Genomic DNA, 15,077 nt, shown 5'->3' on the forward strand with positions numbered 1-15,077 from the left:
TTTGACTTAACCCATTGACATCTCTATATGAGATTAGTCAGTGTCACTAGAATTTCAATTTGGATTGTGCTGGAAACAATTAAATATAACTCGAAAAATATAATATTTGAATTGGCTAAATTAGAAATGTCATAAGGTTCTTTCTACTTCAATTTTATATAACAAGGAACAGTATTTTGTATATTAAGACCTACCTTTATTTTGTATTTTACTTATAGTTTGCAACCACTTAATCAAGCTTCTTTTTGGAATAGTTTTTATTTGTCTTTGTTTGGGAATGGTCATATGGCCTCATCAAATGAGTAGAAAATATGGAAGGGCATGAGTTGAGCGTTTTTTTATTTTAAAATTACCGTCATTAATTCTTATATCAATCTTTTAGGAACAACAGCCCCACCCTTGCATTATAACTTGGTCACAAGGTTCAAAGGTTACATCGGGTATTTTGAATCAACAAAACTTTTTTTTTTTTTTCTTTTAGTTTTCTATTTCAAACTGAGGTTGTGCTTTGTATGTATCATTGCTGTTTCTACTAGAAATTTTGGATTTATCACTATGAATTTGTGAGAAATTGTATTGGTACATCACATTTTGGCATTAATTTCGAGCTGACACCTATCGCAATTGTAGGGTGGAGTTAAGATTTTTTATGGGAGGATTGAACAGTAAAAACCCAAAAAAATGTATGTATTGGGTTGATATTGACATTGATAATAGAAACATCAAATTTGAACTTTCATGAAAGAGGTGAATACGATACTAATTGCATTTAATACTAAAAATGGATTTTTTTTTATATAAACAGTGGTCTATTTTAATTTTATCAAATATTTATATTGATAAATTCCAAACATTACCAAACACAACCCTAATTAGGGGGTAAAAGAAAAAAGAAAAGAAAAGGAAAACCTAGTTAGGGGGTTGGTTTTTGGCATGCTTATCATGGTGAAAACCCCAAAATCCCCATGTAAGATGTATCGAGGCCTTAACAATACAATAATATGAGAGGTACAAGGGATGTTAACCAATGATTTTACAAGAGGTCACGTGACCATTACAATGGCAGAAGTACAAATGGCTCCCTGATCAGATCAGAAATTCAGAATCAGAAGAACCGTTTAAACTTGTAGGGGTGTTTTAATAATATTCAAACTTATGGGGTGGGTTTTAATAAATACGTCAAAAATACGGGAGTGTCCAAGTAAATGACCCGGTAAGGCGGTAAAGAGGTGAATAAAAAAAGAAAGAAAACGGTTAAAAATAGAAAAAGACGGGAGGAGAGAGAGAGCGCGCGCGCGCGCGGGGGATGGGGAGGGGGGGTTTAGTTTTAGGCTTTTAGTAGGAGTATTAGTTGGGTGGTGGTGGTGGAGGGATGTTTCTGGAGCGAGGAGGTTTGGGTAGAGAGGGATAGCTGTCAAAAGGACATTTCGGTCAGCGAACGCTTCAACTGCAGTTTTTCCCGGCTCTCAGGTACTCACTCAGCTCTCTCCCCCCTCCCCCCCTCCATTGCGCTTCTGACCTGCCAGATTAGAGGTCCTCTCACCCACATTTCTCTCTTTCTCTCCCTTTGCTAACTTCTCTCTCCCTCTCTCTCTCTTTCAATTCTGCTCTCTTTCTTTCCATGATTGGCTAGGGTTAGGGTTAGGGTTTGGTTTGATCCTCTCACAGGAGGAATTGCTGTTTGATTCTGGTTTTTCTTTACCTTTTCTACATTGGAGTTCCAAATTTGGTAGGGTTTTGTTGAGAAATGGGGTTTTCTTTTGGGTTTTGTTGTTGAGCAGATGCACGGTTGAAGAAGACGAAGAAGAACGAGAAAGAACAAGACTTTGGCGTTGCGAGTGGGTCGTCTTCGTCGTCGGAAGAAGATCTGCAGCTGCATCTTCGCCGGCGGAAATGAGTGCGTCTAGGTTTATAAAGTGCGTCACGGTCGGGGATGGTGCCGTTGGTAAAACATGTATGCTAATTTCCTACACCAGTAACACATTCCCCACGGTGAGTTTTGAATTTATCACCTTCTCTTTCCTTTGATTCCGAATAAATTCGGCCTTTTCTCTCTGTATCTTTTCGTGGATCACCTAGAGTAAAAATTCTACCTTATTCACGATTCCATGTTTTTGTTTTTTCAGATCAATTTGTGGAATGTAGTTACTCAATGCAAAGTTAACATTTTGCATTTAAAAAATGAGAAGCCACCATTTTCTTTTTCTTCTTCTTTTTTTTCATTATTTGGGCGTTTGTCATCTTCTATTCTTCAGGAAGTCGTTGGGAATAAAAAAAATTCTATCTTGAGACTTTTTTTTTAATGAATAATTCTATCTTGAGATTTCATACTCGTTAAATCGTTCTGTTGATGTCGGTTTATGTTTGCGGGTTAGTAGGGCTTCTTTCCTTGGGCCTTGCAATATTTCTTTGAGTTAGGTGCAATATTTATGCCTATAATTCTTTCGTCCTATTAAAGTTTCCAATTTCTGAGTTGATGCAGATAACTGTTACGCTACAGAAGATAGTCCATTTTCTATTTTCTTTATTTAGCACTGGTCTGCTTGATTCCTTGAAATGGATTTTCAAAGAAAAAAATTGCTTCTATAGTTTAGTTTTGTTTCTGTTGTTTGATTTGGGATTGGTTACTGTGTCGGAATATTATTGTTCACTTTTGTGTTGTAATGGACAACAGGATTACGTGCCAACTGTTTTTGACAATTTCAGTGCAAATGTGGTTGTTGATGGGAACACGGTCAACCTTGGGTTGTGGGATACTGCTGGTAATGATATTAACTGGTTCTCCCTTCCGCCCCTTCTTTATTGTTCAGTTATTAAGTTTTATGTTTTACATGCTCTTGTTGTTTTGTGAAACAGGTCAAGAGGATTATAACAGATTAAGACCATTGAGCTATCGAGGGGCAGATGTTTTCCTGCTTGCTTTCTCTCTAATCAGCAAGGCCAGCTATGAGAATGTTGCCAAGAAGGTGAGAACTCAGTCATATGCATTCAAAATTGGATCATGACCTTCTTTGGAGAAAGAAAATTTCTCCTTATTTGTAAATTTAGGGTTTCCAATGATTTATTGCTGGTTTTCATTGTCATTTTCAGTGGATTCCTGAACTGAGGCATTATGCACCTGGCGTTCCCATAATTCTTGTTGGAACAAAGCTTGGTTAGAAATTTTCTTCTGCCCCATTTGATTTCTCACACTGTTTTTGATATTCTCGTTACTTCTTGCCGTTATCTGTGTATATATAATTCCTTAATATTTTTAAGTTTTGCTTTGTTTCAGTTTTTGGTGTTAGAAAAACTTATCTGATCCTTTGTGGTCAGTGTTCCATGGACATACATGGGGACGGGAATCAGAACCCAATGAGTGTCTGGGAAACCCCACTGTTTGAACTTATGACTACTATGAGTTAAGCTTGAATTATTAATTGGCTTATTGAGAGGTAGGCAGGGATCATTGGTTAAGGATTTTGGCTCACGCTCTCGTCTGAAATATGTATGGTTGGCACAGCAGCTCTCTACAGAATTGGAATGTACTAATCTTGGCAACGACAACAAGTTTTATTTTTTATTTTACTGTACTGCATGAATTCAGAATTCTTCATATGTTCTGCTGCATGCCCTACAGTATGTTCTGGTTATGAGAGTTGCCAGCCCAAATCCAAATCCCTTAATTAGCTCTGGTTAATGAAGGTTGTTACTTCAGTCTTATTTATCTATTTTAATTGGCAAGTCCAGTCATTATCACCATCTAATAGTCAAATCAGTGCATACTTTTTTATGATTGATCCCATTGTTTGTACCTTTTAGCATTTTAATGAATGAAAAAACTTATAATGAATTATGACCTTAATGCTGCATCATGTGCACCTTATTTTTACATTCCTTGTCAATGGAGTTTTGTTAGAGAACTGTGGTTTGATTCTTTCTTCTCTTCTAGAGTTTTAAACTTGTCACTGCAGATGACTAAAGATTGTTCTCTTGTCAATGCTTGATGGTAAAGACCTGTTCTTTTTCTTAAGTGGTCATGTCATCTTTTATTGATTTTTTGGTCATTTACTTCTCAATGGTGTGTTTGTAAAAGTTATCTATGACCCAAATAAAAAAGGGCAGCCCAGTGCACGAGGTTCCTGCCAATGTGGGGTCTGGGGAGGGATGCAGCTTTACCCCTGCAGATACACATAGAGGTTGTTTCCAATATTTGAACCCTGGTTATCTATGGCCCAAATGCTTCATCAGATATCCTTTGGGCAAAAGAAAAAGAAAGCATGTGCACAGTAGCCAATGAGCAGATAGCAGGTCAAATTCATGGTTTTCTTCATTCTAATCTGAACGTCATAGTTGAATCATTTTTTATCCTTAGGCTTTGTGCCTTTGTCTGCAGCACAAATCTGAACTGGATACAAATTTTGCACCCATTTCAGTTTTGCATCTCTTTGTTTGTTGCCATGATTTTCCTTCTTACCTGACACAATATGTATACTTTTTTTTTTTTCTCATTTGCACTCACTAGTAGTGCAAATTTTGCATCCCAAGAACTGATGCAAAATTTGCACCACCTTTCCTCCTACCTTAATTCTCTCTCATATAAAATGGGGATCACATAATTTTGCTTCCTATCACACTCCCAAACAAATAACCCCATCTTATTTCCATTATCTTTCATATAAAGTGGACACCACTTCATTTTACTTTCTATTTTATTTCTCACAAGGAAATAAGACAAGGTCAAGTCTAAAGCAAAAGCAAACCAGAATTTACACTCAGCCTATTTGCACTCGCATGCATTTACCACACACACACACACACACACACACAAAAACTTATCAGTTTGGGAAGAGTACAAAACAAGTATGTACAGTATAAAACCTTGTATATTGTATTTCCAAGCCTTGTATTTGTAATGTACATATTTGTATTTGTACTCTTCCCAAACTGAGCTGCATGTTAGACGTAGATCTTGTGGAACATAGGACCACCATGGATTTGGCACAAGATATTTTTTTTTTTTTGAAACCAAAATTTTGGTTATTCAGGGTCCTCTGACTGAAAGGAAATAACCTAGATTTTGTAATTTTGGCCACCAGAAGACACAATGGTAATTTTAATTTTAATATGCAAAATAAAGACTATTGAAAACTGAAATATCAACTAAAATTTTGGCAGTTTTGAAATATTATGAAATTAGAAGCAAACCCTTGATCTACTCTTATGCCCAACAGAAATAATGTAGTAAAAAATTTTCTACTAATAGAGGCAAACCCTTCACCTATTTTATGACTCCTAATGATTTTGCTCTTCAGATCTTCGGGATGACAAGCAGTTCTTTGTTGACCACCCTGGTGCAGTGCCCATTTCTACTGCTCAGGTAAAGAATTAAAGCTTTACCAAAAGAAATGTTAGATTTTATCTTTAAGCTTCTTGGGAATAACCTCCCTCATTTCTTGCTGCAATATTCAAGGGCGAAGAGCTGAAGAAGCAGATTGGGGCTCCTGCCTACATTGAATGTAGCTCAAAAACACAGCAGGTATGCTTGATTTATATCTTCAAGATGCTGTTGTCAATTGTTAAGATATTGATATTGATGGGCACTATGTAACCTCTCTTGCAATTGCAGAATGTCAAGGCAGTCTTTGATGCAGCCATTAAGGTGGTTCTTCAGCCACCCAAGCAAAAGAAGAAGAAGAGAAAGTCGGGTCAAAAGAGTGCTTGCTCCATTTTGTGATCATGGAAAGAATAGACGTGAGAGTAACGATAACCTACCAGCTTTTCTCCTTGTAGTCTCCCCTCACTCTCTCTTTTCCTCTTTTCCTTTCTCTTGAGGAATCAGCAGTGGCTTGGGGTATAGTCTCAACTGACAGTACTAGGGAGCTCTCTCTGGAAGCATCAGGTGGTTTGTTTCTCGCTTTATCATCAGTCTTGTGGTGATCTGTAATCAATGATCACATTATGTGGCAGCCTACACACCACTTTTGTTATTCGGATTTAGATTCATCTCATATATTAACCAGATGTGGGGAAGATCCCCCATCTGAGAACAACTGTTTCCCTGCTGGACCTGATTATATTCATATTTTTGTATCCCTATTTGAAACACTGCAAAAGGCTTTTTGCTGGCTATGTTTGCAATTCTGTTTCTGTTTGTTTTATTTTATTATTATTATTTTTTTATTTTGTGCTTGGATGCGGATGCAACAACCGTGGTGCGTTAATGTTTTGTGTTTTGGGTGGCTAAACACATTTTAATCTTTAATTCCAGTTGCTTTGCTTTCTTCCAGAGTTTTAATTCTTTGATTGCTAAAATAGGAGAACGTTGTTCATCTGTTGTATGATGTGCCTAGCTTGCCAGCATTCTTTGATCTAAGACCGAGAGCTGACCCCTAAAACTGATGGTTACAAATCTATGGACGGCATAAAGAAAATTAAGAGATAGAGGGAAGCTCAGTTCCAGGATGTCTTTCGGTCTTATCCGGCTGTTCTCTACTTTTCAAGTGGGTGGATTTTGCCAGTGGTCATCATCGTCTCTTGTTTCTTTTGTTTTGGTTCCTATTTTTTTCATGGATAAAATTCAAAAGCATTAATTCATTAATATCCAAGATGGAACTGTCAGGTGCGATCGCCTGCTATGCTTTTTAGTCACTAGGTTCCCTTTTTCACAAGAAGGAATTTGGAAGTAGTCCAGATTCTCTGAGACAACTGTTCAAGCTAAGCACGAATAACTTCTCTTGGGGTGAGCCGGCGGCTGGTGGGTCCTAAAATTCCTGATTTTGACGTGAGAATGTTGTGTAAATTTATCATACTTTTGTACAATCATTTTGAATGAATGATGTGGCTCCATGCGTGTAAAATTGATATTCTGCGACGTTTAGGTAAAATTGTTGTGCTCTGGTTCTGTTGGACTGATTAGTAGACTAAAAGTTGCGGTGATCCTGTATAAATATCTGTCGGGTAAAATTTTGATTCTGAGTGCGGTGACGGGAGAGGTGTCACCTTAGTTGCTTGCCTTGCCAAAGTAATCGTCAACTACGTACTTTTTGGAGGGAAGGAGCTCAGACTACTAAATTGGCCATTGCGACACTTGATCGGCCTTTGAGGAATATAATATTTGAGCGGCTCCTTTTCTCCCTCTCCCGATCAAAGATGCCCACCCGCAATAAGTGATCAAGTGATTTCAGTGAAGCAACAATGGTGTAAAGTTTTTCTTTTTTGGAGTTCTTGATTCTTGTTTTATGGCTTTTGTTTACTGGAATCTATACTCCCCACCCACTTTCTCCTCCGCCTCAAGGAAATGGTGGACCTCTCTCTCTCTCTCTCTCTCTCTCTCTCTCTCTCTCTCTCCATCCATCCATCCATTATATAAATATGCATACCCTTCCTTCAAGGAGTATCCGGTGATCGTTTTCTTTGGCATTCCCTTCCAAGTTACAGCCCTTGGATTTCATATCATCTCTCGAGATTGCCAAAATGGCTTCCAAGAGAATTAGCAAGGAGCTCAAGGACCTGCAGAGAGACCCACCAACTTCATGCAGTGCAGGTACCAACGTGATTAACTTGAAAAAAACAAATTTGTGACCAGTTTCTAATTTGGCATGATTTTGGTTATTGTTGCGTAATTGATTATGGGAGTGGAGTGTTTTCATTCAGGTCCGGTGGCAGAGGATATGTTCCATTGGCAAGCAACCATCATTGGTCCAAACGACAGCCCATACGCTGGGGGTGTTTTCCTTGTAACCATCCATTTCCCACCTGATTATCCTTTCAAGCCTCCAAAGGTACAAATCTTACATATTTCCAGAGTTTATCATCAGCTCTTATATAACTTGAAATGACTCTATTTGATGAATCTTGAACTGGTGACAGGTTGCCTTCAGGACCAAAGTTTTCCATCCAAATATCAACAGTAATGGAAACATCTGCTTGGACATACTCAAGGAGCAATGGAGTCCAGCGCTCACCATAGCCAAGGTAGTGCTTCTTCGAGTTTGTGTCTGGTTGATGTTGATCACCAGAGCTGTCCATTCATCATTCAACTGCCCAGGACTTATTTACTACTTTCATCCCTGTTTGTGCAGGTTTTGCTCTCCATATGCTCGCTTCTTACCGATCCAAACCCAGATGATCCACTGGTTCCTGAGATTGCTCATATGTGCAAGACTGACAAGGTCAAGTACGAGTCTGCAGCTCGCATCTGGACTCAGAAGTATGCTATGGGTTAAACCCCCCAATCTCTTATAGTTATAACCAATCTTACACTTAAATGATTCCCCTTCTATTCCAGAATCTCATTTATCTAAGGCCTGGCACTTTGATGCTAGTGTGGACATTCTATATTGAATAACCAGCTAAGTTTTTCCCTTTTTTTCTATTTTTTTACTTAATAATAAATAAAATTGGTAAATGTTGGCTTGTTTGGAATAATGATCTTCTTCTCCTGGGCCATTTACAAACTAACGGATTGAAGCACATATAACATTTTAATCCTCCCTGGACCAGCAAAACGTGGGTAAAAAATAGGCAACCGGCAATGAGGCATTTGGGGAAATGCCAAATTCTTGTTTCCCCCAACGTTTCACTGTTTCTTGAAACCCAATGCTGATGTGTCACACTTTAGTGGGTATTAATTTGGGGTGGAGAATAAAAAACGTTTAAAGTGAAGTCCAACCAAACAACAAAAACAAAAAATATTTAAAATAAAAAACATTTAAAATAAAAAAGCACAGATAAACAGCCACCCATAAACATAAAGGAAACCAAACACCCTCTTGTGGCACGGAAAATAGAACCATTGGATCAGATTTGAACAATTTACTACCACATTTGATGAAAAGTTTCAGCAGCATTTTTTTTTTTGACGGTTAGGCAGGCAGGAGCCCCACGCCTTGCCCATTCCCAAAGTGATTTGCAACTCAAAAGTTTCATTCAGTATTATAAGTTGTCAGTTCATAGAGCAAAGTTTTTACACATGAACATTTGCTGCAACCGTGATCACAATACTCCCCTTTGCAGACAAGTTATGGAAATACAAAAGCAGTTTTCGAATTTAAGTTCATCAGGTCCCAAGATGTTCTTCGTTTTTTCGGTGGGGGGAGACCGGATCTGCTCCTCACAAAGACCACCTCACACCAAACTCATAGGCACATGCCCCCATGTATTGGGAGCATCTCCCATACTTGTGTTATTATTCGGGGGGTGGGGGTGGGGATGCCCAATGACACATCAGGATCTACTTCTCACAAGGCTGTTTATACCAAGTTGCATAATAGAACGGTACATTCATTCATGAACATAATACTCGCATGTTCGCTCTTAATTTGATTATATAGCCCAACAGACAAACTGTGCGAGAGAACTACTCCCCAGTGACCATAGTAATGGGTCATTGCAAGGTGCAAACATGTCACAATGAATTCCTTGTTGCGCCATCAAATGTCATCCACTGTGCCCACCACATGCCATCCAAGTGTCTTGGGTGGGACAATATATGTATTTTGTAAGGAGGGAATGCCTATGACATTATTATAATTATTAGTATGATTTTTCACCACTAGTGATGTTTCCTTCTATCACTCTCCTAAAAGCATAACATGTTCTTTGAGGATAGATAACTGAGTATGCTAATATCGTATAAAGGTTAAGGCCATTAAGCACGAGATCACCTCGACACAAATTTGTATGCTTGTGCTCATCATCTTTAATGGAAATACAAAATACCTTTTGACTAATTCGTGTGTCATCTTATTGTCGGTTGTTAGAATTAGTTTTTTTTTATTTATTTCTACTGTTAGGGTGCTGTCAATCTAGGATGTTGTCAACATGTTCTTTTCTTTGTTTAAGTTCTTATTATTAGGGTGGGCCACTAGGGGCATGCTTGTAATTTTTATTTCTTTTATTTTACATCATGTTAATATAAATAGGAAGCTGGGAGCCACCAGCTTCAGTTTTTTTGACTCTCAAACACTTTCTTTTCTCTTCTCTTTGTATCCCTCTTCTCTCCTCTCCTCTCTCTCTTCTCTCTTTGGAAAGAAAAGATGGTATCAGAGCATAACTCTGGGCGATAGGAATCTATTTTCTCCTCTGAATCATATTCCTTCCACCTAGTTTTCTAACTCTTGGACAGCGAAGGCAGAAATCCTAATCAAATTGATTAGAACCATCAACTGTTGCTATTTTTTTTTCCTGGGTTCATCCTTAGTCGTAGCACTAAGGTGACTCTAGTAGGAGGGGGCTGATGCTGTGAAGGTTCTCTTTCTTTTGGCTGATGCTGTGAAGACTCGGTCTTGGAACTGCACCTTCGTACAGGTGCTGTATAGGGATGTGTCATTCCCTTTTTTGTCACAGGTATGTGCTATGATTGGTTGATATGTGTTGTACATAGACCAATTATAACTGAAGTCTAAGTTTTTCAACTATTCCTAGACGGTTTGAGTGCTGATAGAGGATTTCAGCAGTGTAGTTATTTTTGGATTGTTTTTTGAACTGTTTGGTTGAAGTCCAATTTCCTGGATGGCTTGATTATTGCTAGAGGATTTCAATAGTGCTTTTGGACTGTTTTTTTTTTTTTAACTGTTTAATGGCTGCTATTAGATTTTAGTTGTGGGTTCTTTGTTTCAGAAGCAGATTTATGATTGTTTAGTGCCCTAATTGTAACTGTGAGAGTTAATAGTTGAGTGGGGATTAGTCTTGTGCACTTGTGGTTTAAGTTTTGTCTTGTAGCCTTTGTTTTTGTCAATGGAAAATGATAGTTTTGCCTCATTTGGGGTTACATCAACCCGTAGTACAGCTAGTATGGGAGCTTAAAATATGATATCTCTTATACTGGAGTGGACTAAAGGTGTAAAACTTTATATAACAGCCAAGGGAAAAGTTAGGTACATAAATGGAAGAGTGAAAGAACCCAAGAATGGGACAACTGAACATGATAGGTGGGACCAAGAGAATAGTATGGTGATGTTCTAGCTTCTGGTAGCCATGGAACTTAATGTGAAAAATAAATTTATGTGGGCTGACACCACTAGTGAAATATGGGAACATGCCAAAACCACTTATTCTAAGCAGAGGAACATGATGATGATACTAAAGCCTATAAGAAGTTGGTTCATCAACAGCAGGTTTTTGCTTTCTTGTTGGAACTAAACCCCTTATATGAACCTCTTAGAGTTTAGATTTTAGGGAGTAAAGAGTTGTCTTTAGTTCAAGAAGTTTATGCCCTAGTTCAATCTAAGGAAAGTAGTAGGAGTGATGGTTACAACTGAGGGGGAGCAACAGGTGGCATTAGCTGCAATGGGTGGTAACAATATGGAAAAGAAAAATGACTCAAAGAAAGTTAATAAGGACAAATTGTTTTGTAGCCACTGCCGACATTCAAGACATACATGGAACACATGTTGAGAGCTCCATGAGAGGCCAAAGTGGACTATAAAGAACCAAGAATAGGGTAAGGTGCAGGGTCAGAAGAAGCCTAATACAACACATAATGTGGAAAATGTGACAACCCAAGATACTCAGTTTGGTGGAGTGTTGACTGGTACTGCTTGGGTACTTCATTGGTTTTGACCCCAAGGAAGATATCATGAATTCCTTCCAAAATCACTTGGAATCATATGGTAGGGCCTTACGCTAGATGATAGTTTAGTCACTGGTACCCCTTCTACTTCATTTGCATCTACATCAGGTAATGCAGCCTCTACCTTCTATGTATCCACTAAAACAGAGAGAAAGCCTATTTCCAAATAGATTTTGGAAATTGGAAAGACACTAGTAGATAGAAACCAGTCTCCCCATCAACTTTACAAAGAACAAACCAATGAGGGGACAAACAATAATTGGGTCTCTTCTTTTGGAGTAGATCACTAGTGTTGATTCTTTCTAGAAATGCTTCCCAACAAAAACTTTCAACCCTAGGATGAATTGGTCTGCACCAAACCGCATTAACAGGGAAGGGGGAGTTATATGATAGGTGGATTGACTGAACACTTTAAAGTAGGAGGCACAGGAGAAGGAACCAATAGGGTGGGGGTCCAAATTCTAGAGTCTTCCTTAGCTGAGTCTAAGAACACATTATCAAGAAGTTGGATGAGACTCAAAATAGTGTCAAGGTTTGAGTCTCTCACAACCATTCTCAACCCCAAATTCCAACCAAACCCAAGACTAAAAGAGGAAGGGGTTATGAAAGAAGAAATTGTCTCATTTTTAAAAGCAGATAGGGCATACAAAGAAGGAAACTGGTCCTTTAAGAGGCATTTCCCACCCAAATTTGTTCCCAGAATTTTATGAAGTTACCTGAATTCAAATCGTACCTGATAAGAGGGAGAAAAATAGTAATAGATCATGAATGGCTTTCCAAGGCGAAGTTCTTGTGGTCCTAGCCTGGAATCCAACATCCCATCCATTTAGCTCCAACTCATGTATATTTTCTACTATTTTAGCCTATAATTTCTCCTTCTCTAGTGGGAATCTCCACAACAATTTCCCCAAAAGGGTCAAATTCCTTTTCTCTAATGTTCCCAAGCCCTAACCCACCATTGTTTTTGCTCCAGGTCACCACCTTCCAACTTACCCTATGGTCCCTCTTCTCCTTTCCCAGCTCCCAAAGGAAGTCTTTCATCATCTTTTCTAGTTTGTTAGCAACCTTTACTAGGATTTTAAACACTGAAAGGAAATAAATGGGTAAATTTTCTAGAGAAGCATTAATCAGTGTCATCCTACCACCAAAAGAAAGATAATTCTTTTTCCAAGAAACAAGTCTCTTTTCAAATTTTTCCACCACCGAATTCCAAAAACTCTCCCTCTTTGGATTGTCACCCAATGACAACCCCAAGTAGTTCAATGGCCACCCTGAAACCTCACACCCCAACACTTCTACACTCTCCCTGATTTCTCCCTCCTTCAAATTCATACCCATTATACAACTTTTCTCAAAGTTCACCTTCAATCTTGACATTTGTTCAAAAAGTAGTATCACCAATTCCATGTTCCTAATATATTCCAAATTTTCTCCTTTACAGAACAAAATTGTGTCATTTACAAATTGTAGATGGGTGAGGGGGGTTTCCTCCCTTCCGACTCTCCATCCTCTAATGAGACCCCTAGAGTTTGCTCTATTAATCAATCTCCCCAGGACATCAGCAATCAGTGTGAACAATAAGGGAGATCGGGGGTCCCCTTGTCTTATACCCCTAGTAGTTGGAAAGAAATCTACCATTGCCCCATTCACCAATATAGAGTAATGACAATTTTGAACACATCCCATAATCCATTTGCACCATCTAGCCCCAAATCCAAATTTATTTGTTACTCTCCTTAAGAAATCATAATATACCAAATCATAAGCATTTTCCAGATCCAACTTACATACCACTCACTTCTTCCCATTCTTCCTAACATTTTCAACACTCTTATTCGCAATTAAGATCTGATCTGTAATTTGTTTTCCACTCACAAAGGCTCATTGATTTAGTGTAATGATATCTGGCAATACTTCCTTCAATCTCAGAGATAGAACATTTGCAATGATCTTATACAAGCTATTTACCAAATTGATTGGCCTAAAGTCTTTCGGATGGGATACATCTTTCTTTTTTGGAACCAAAGCTAAAAATGTGGGATTTACACCCGGGTTAACCACTCATCTCCTATGAAATTCCTCAAACACCATCAACAGATTACCTTTCAATGTATCCCAACAGTCTTGGTAAAAGGCCATTGTGAAACTATCTGGATCTGGAGCTTTAGTTCTATCCATAGAGAATATAGCCTCCTAATTTCTTTCAACTCAAACCTTCTTTCTAATCTTCTCCTGTTCTTAAACCCTACATCTGGCCAATCCAAACCTTCTAGCCACACCCCCTATTCACAAGCCTTCTTAGAATGGATTTAAAATGTCCTACAAAGGCCCCAACAATCTCATATTGTTGTGTTAATTCAACTCCACCCACCTTCAATTTGGAAATAAAATTCCTTCTCTTTCCATTAGCCAAAGAATGAAAGAACATTGTGTTCCTATCTCCCTCTTGGAGACATTTACATCTCGATTTTTGCCTCCAGCTTATTTCCTCCTTATCTAGGCACTCTTCTAATTGCCTTCTCAAATCTCTTCTTTGTTCCCTGTCTACCTCTCCAAAAGCTCTCATTTCTTCTTTCAAATATAAGGTCTCAAGTTGATCCATCAAAATTCTCTTTCTTTCTTCAATCATTCCAAACTTCAACTGATTCCATTCCTTGATTTTTGCTTTTAGAAATTGTAATTTTTTATGAAACCTCATCCCTTCTCATGCCATCCCTGGATTACACTCATTCCACCATTCTCTTACTCTTTCAATGAAACCAAGATGGGATAACCACATATTATCAAACCTAAATAGGGAAGGTCCTCCATTTCTCCATTTCTCCTTGTAGATCACTATAGGCCAGTGGTTAGAGGTCAATTGGGGAGGAGCTCTAGAATCTAAGTTCTCCTAATGTTCTTCCCAATCCAAAGAGAACAAAAACTTATCCAACTTAGAGCAAATTGGATTCGATTGGATATTTGACCAAGTGAATGTTTTATAGGCTAAAGGTATCTCTTTAAGTTCAAATGCATCCACAAACTAGTTAAACCTCCTCATACTAGTTGTCACCATTTGATTAGTATTATTGGTTTCCTCTGTGAACTTAATCACATTAAAGTCCCCACCCACGCACCAAGGGCCATCCCATAGCCCTCTAATATCAATCAACACTTCCCACAATTCCTTTCTCTTTTTATAGTCATTTGGTCCATAAACATTTGTGAGCACCCACATAAAACCATCATCTTGTTGCTTGAACTTCAATAAGACAGAGTATTTTCCAATCAGTTCTTCTAAGCCTTCAACTGCATCCCTCTTCCACATTGTCATTATCCCCCCTGAAGAACCCCAAGAAGGAGCAGCCACCTAGCTAATTCCCCTGGCTTTCCAAACACGCCTTGTCCATCTATTATTAAACTCCATTCTCTTGAATTCCTGTATTAAAACAATGTCTGGGTCATACCTCTTTATTACCTCTTTGATCGTGGCTCTTTTCCTCACTCTTCCTATGCCCATAACATTCCAACTAAGTATCTTCAT

At 38.4% G+C, this 15,077-nt stretch overlaps 2 protein-coding genes across 5 annotated transcripts; both read left to right on the forward strand.

The window, feature by feature from the left end:
* Positions 1-1,265: 1,265 nt before the first annotated feature.
* LOC148849293 (rac-like GTP-binding protein 5) lies at positions 1,266-6,120 on the forward strand. Of its 4 annotated transcripts, none has more exons than XM_088951259.1 (8): positions 1,266-1,470; positions 1,782-1,992; positions 2,675-2,762; positions 2,857-2,966; positions 3,091-3,154; positions 5,295-5,359; positions 5,453-5,518; positions 5,609-6,120. In XM_088951259.1, exons 2-8 carry the CDS (start codon positions 1,894-1,896, stop codon positions 5,714-5,716), a joined length of 600 nt encoding a protein of 199 aa, XP_088807385.1. In that variant the 5' UTR covers positions 1,266-1,470; positions 1,782-1,893; the 3' UTR covers positions 5,717-6,120. The 4 variants fall into 4 exon arrangements, with proteins under 4 accessions (XP_088807385.1, XP_088807387.1, XP_088807386.1 ...); XM_088951260.1 differs by having other exon boundaries at positions 1,352-1,533; XM_088951261.1 differs by lacking the exons at positions 5,295-5,359; positions 5,453-5,518; positions 5,609-6,120 and adding an exon at positions 3,275-3,844 and having other exon boundaries at positions 1,290-1,470.
* A 927-nt stretch (positions 6,121-7,047) lies between these two features.
* On the forward strand, positions 7,048-8,409 carry LOC148849294 (ubiquitin-conjugating enzyme E2 28-like). The gene is made up of 4 exons (XM_088951263.1): positions 7,048-7,525; positions 7,636-7,763; positions 7,852-7,956; positions 8,064-8,409. The coding sequence occupies exons 1-4, from the start codon at positions 7,456-7,458 to the stop codon at positions 8,205-8,207; spliced, it is 447 nt and encodes a 148-aa protein (XP_088807389.1). The 5' UTR covers positions 7,048-7,455; the 3' UTR covers positions 8,208-8,409.
* Positions 8,410-15,077: the final 6,668 nt, after the last annotated feature.

Source organism: Nelumbo lutea, chromosome 6 (assembly GCF_056320005.1).
Source record: "Nelumbo lutea isolate HS-2025 chromosome 6, American lotus-T2T, whole genome shotgun sequence".
Classification (NCBI taxonomy): domain Eukaryota; kingdom Viridiplantae; phylum Streptophyta; class Magnoliopsida; order Proteales; family Nelumbonaceae; genus Nelumbo; species Nelumbo lutea.

Coding starts and splice junctions, on each gene's coding strand:
- LOC148849294 (XM_088951263.1), top strand. CDS start 7,456: ATGGCTTCCAAGAGAATTAGCAAGGAGCTCAAGGACCTGCAGAGAGAC. Junction 7,526..7,635: donor ACCAACTTCATGCAGTGCAG/GTACCAACGTGA, acceptor GTTTTCATTCAG/GTCCGGTGGCAGAGGATATG. Junction 7,764..7,851: donor ATCCTTTCAAGCCTCCAAAG/GTACAAATCTTA, acceptor AACTGGTGACAG/GTTGCCTTCAGGACCAAAGT.
- LOC148849293 (XM_088951259.1), top strand. CDS start 1,894: ATGAGTGCGTCTAGGTTTATAAAGTGCGTCACGGTCGGGGATGGTGCC. Junction 2,763..2,856: donor TGGGTTGTGGGATACTGCTG/GTAATGATATTA, acceptor TTTGTGAAACAG/GTCAAGAGGATTATAACAGA. Junction 5,360..5,452: donor TGCCCATTTCTACTGCTCAG/GTAAAGAATTAA, acceptor GCAATATTCAAG/GGCGAAGAGCTGAAGAAGCA.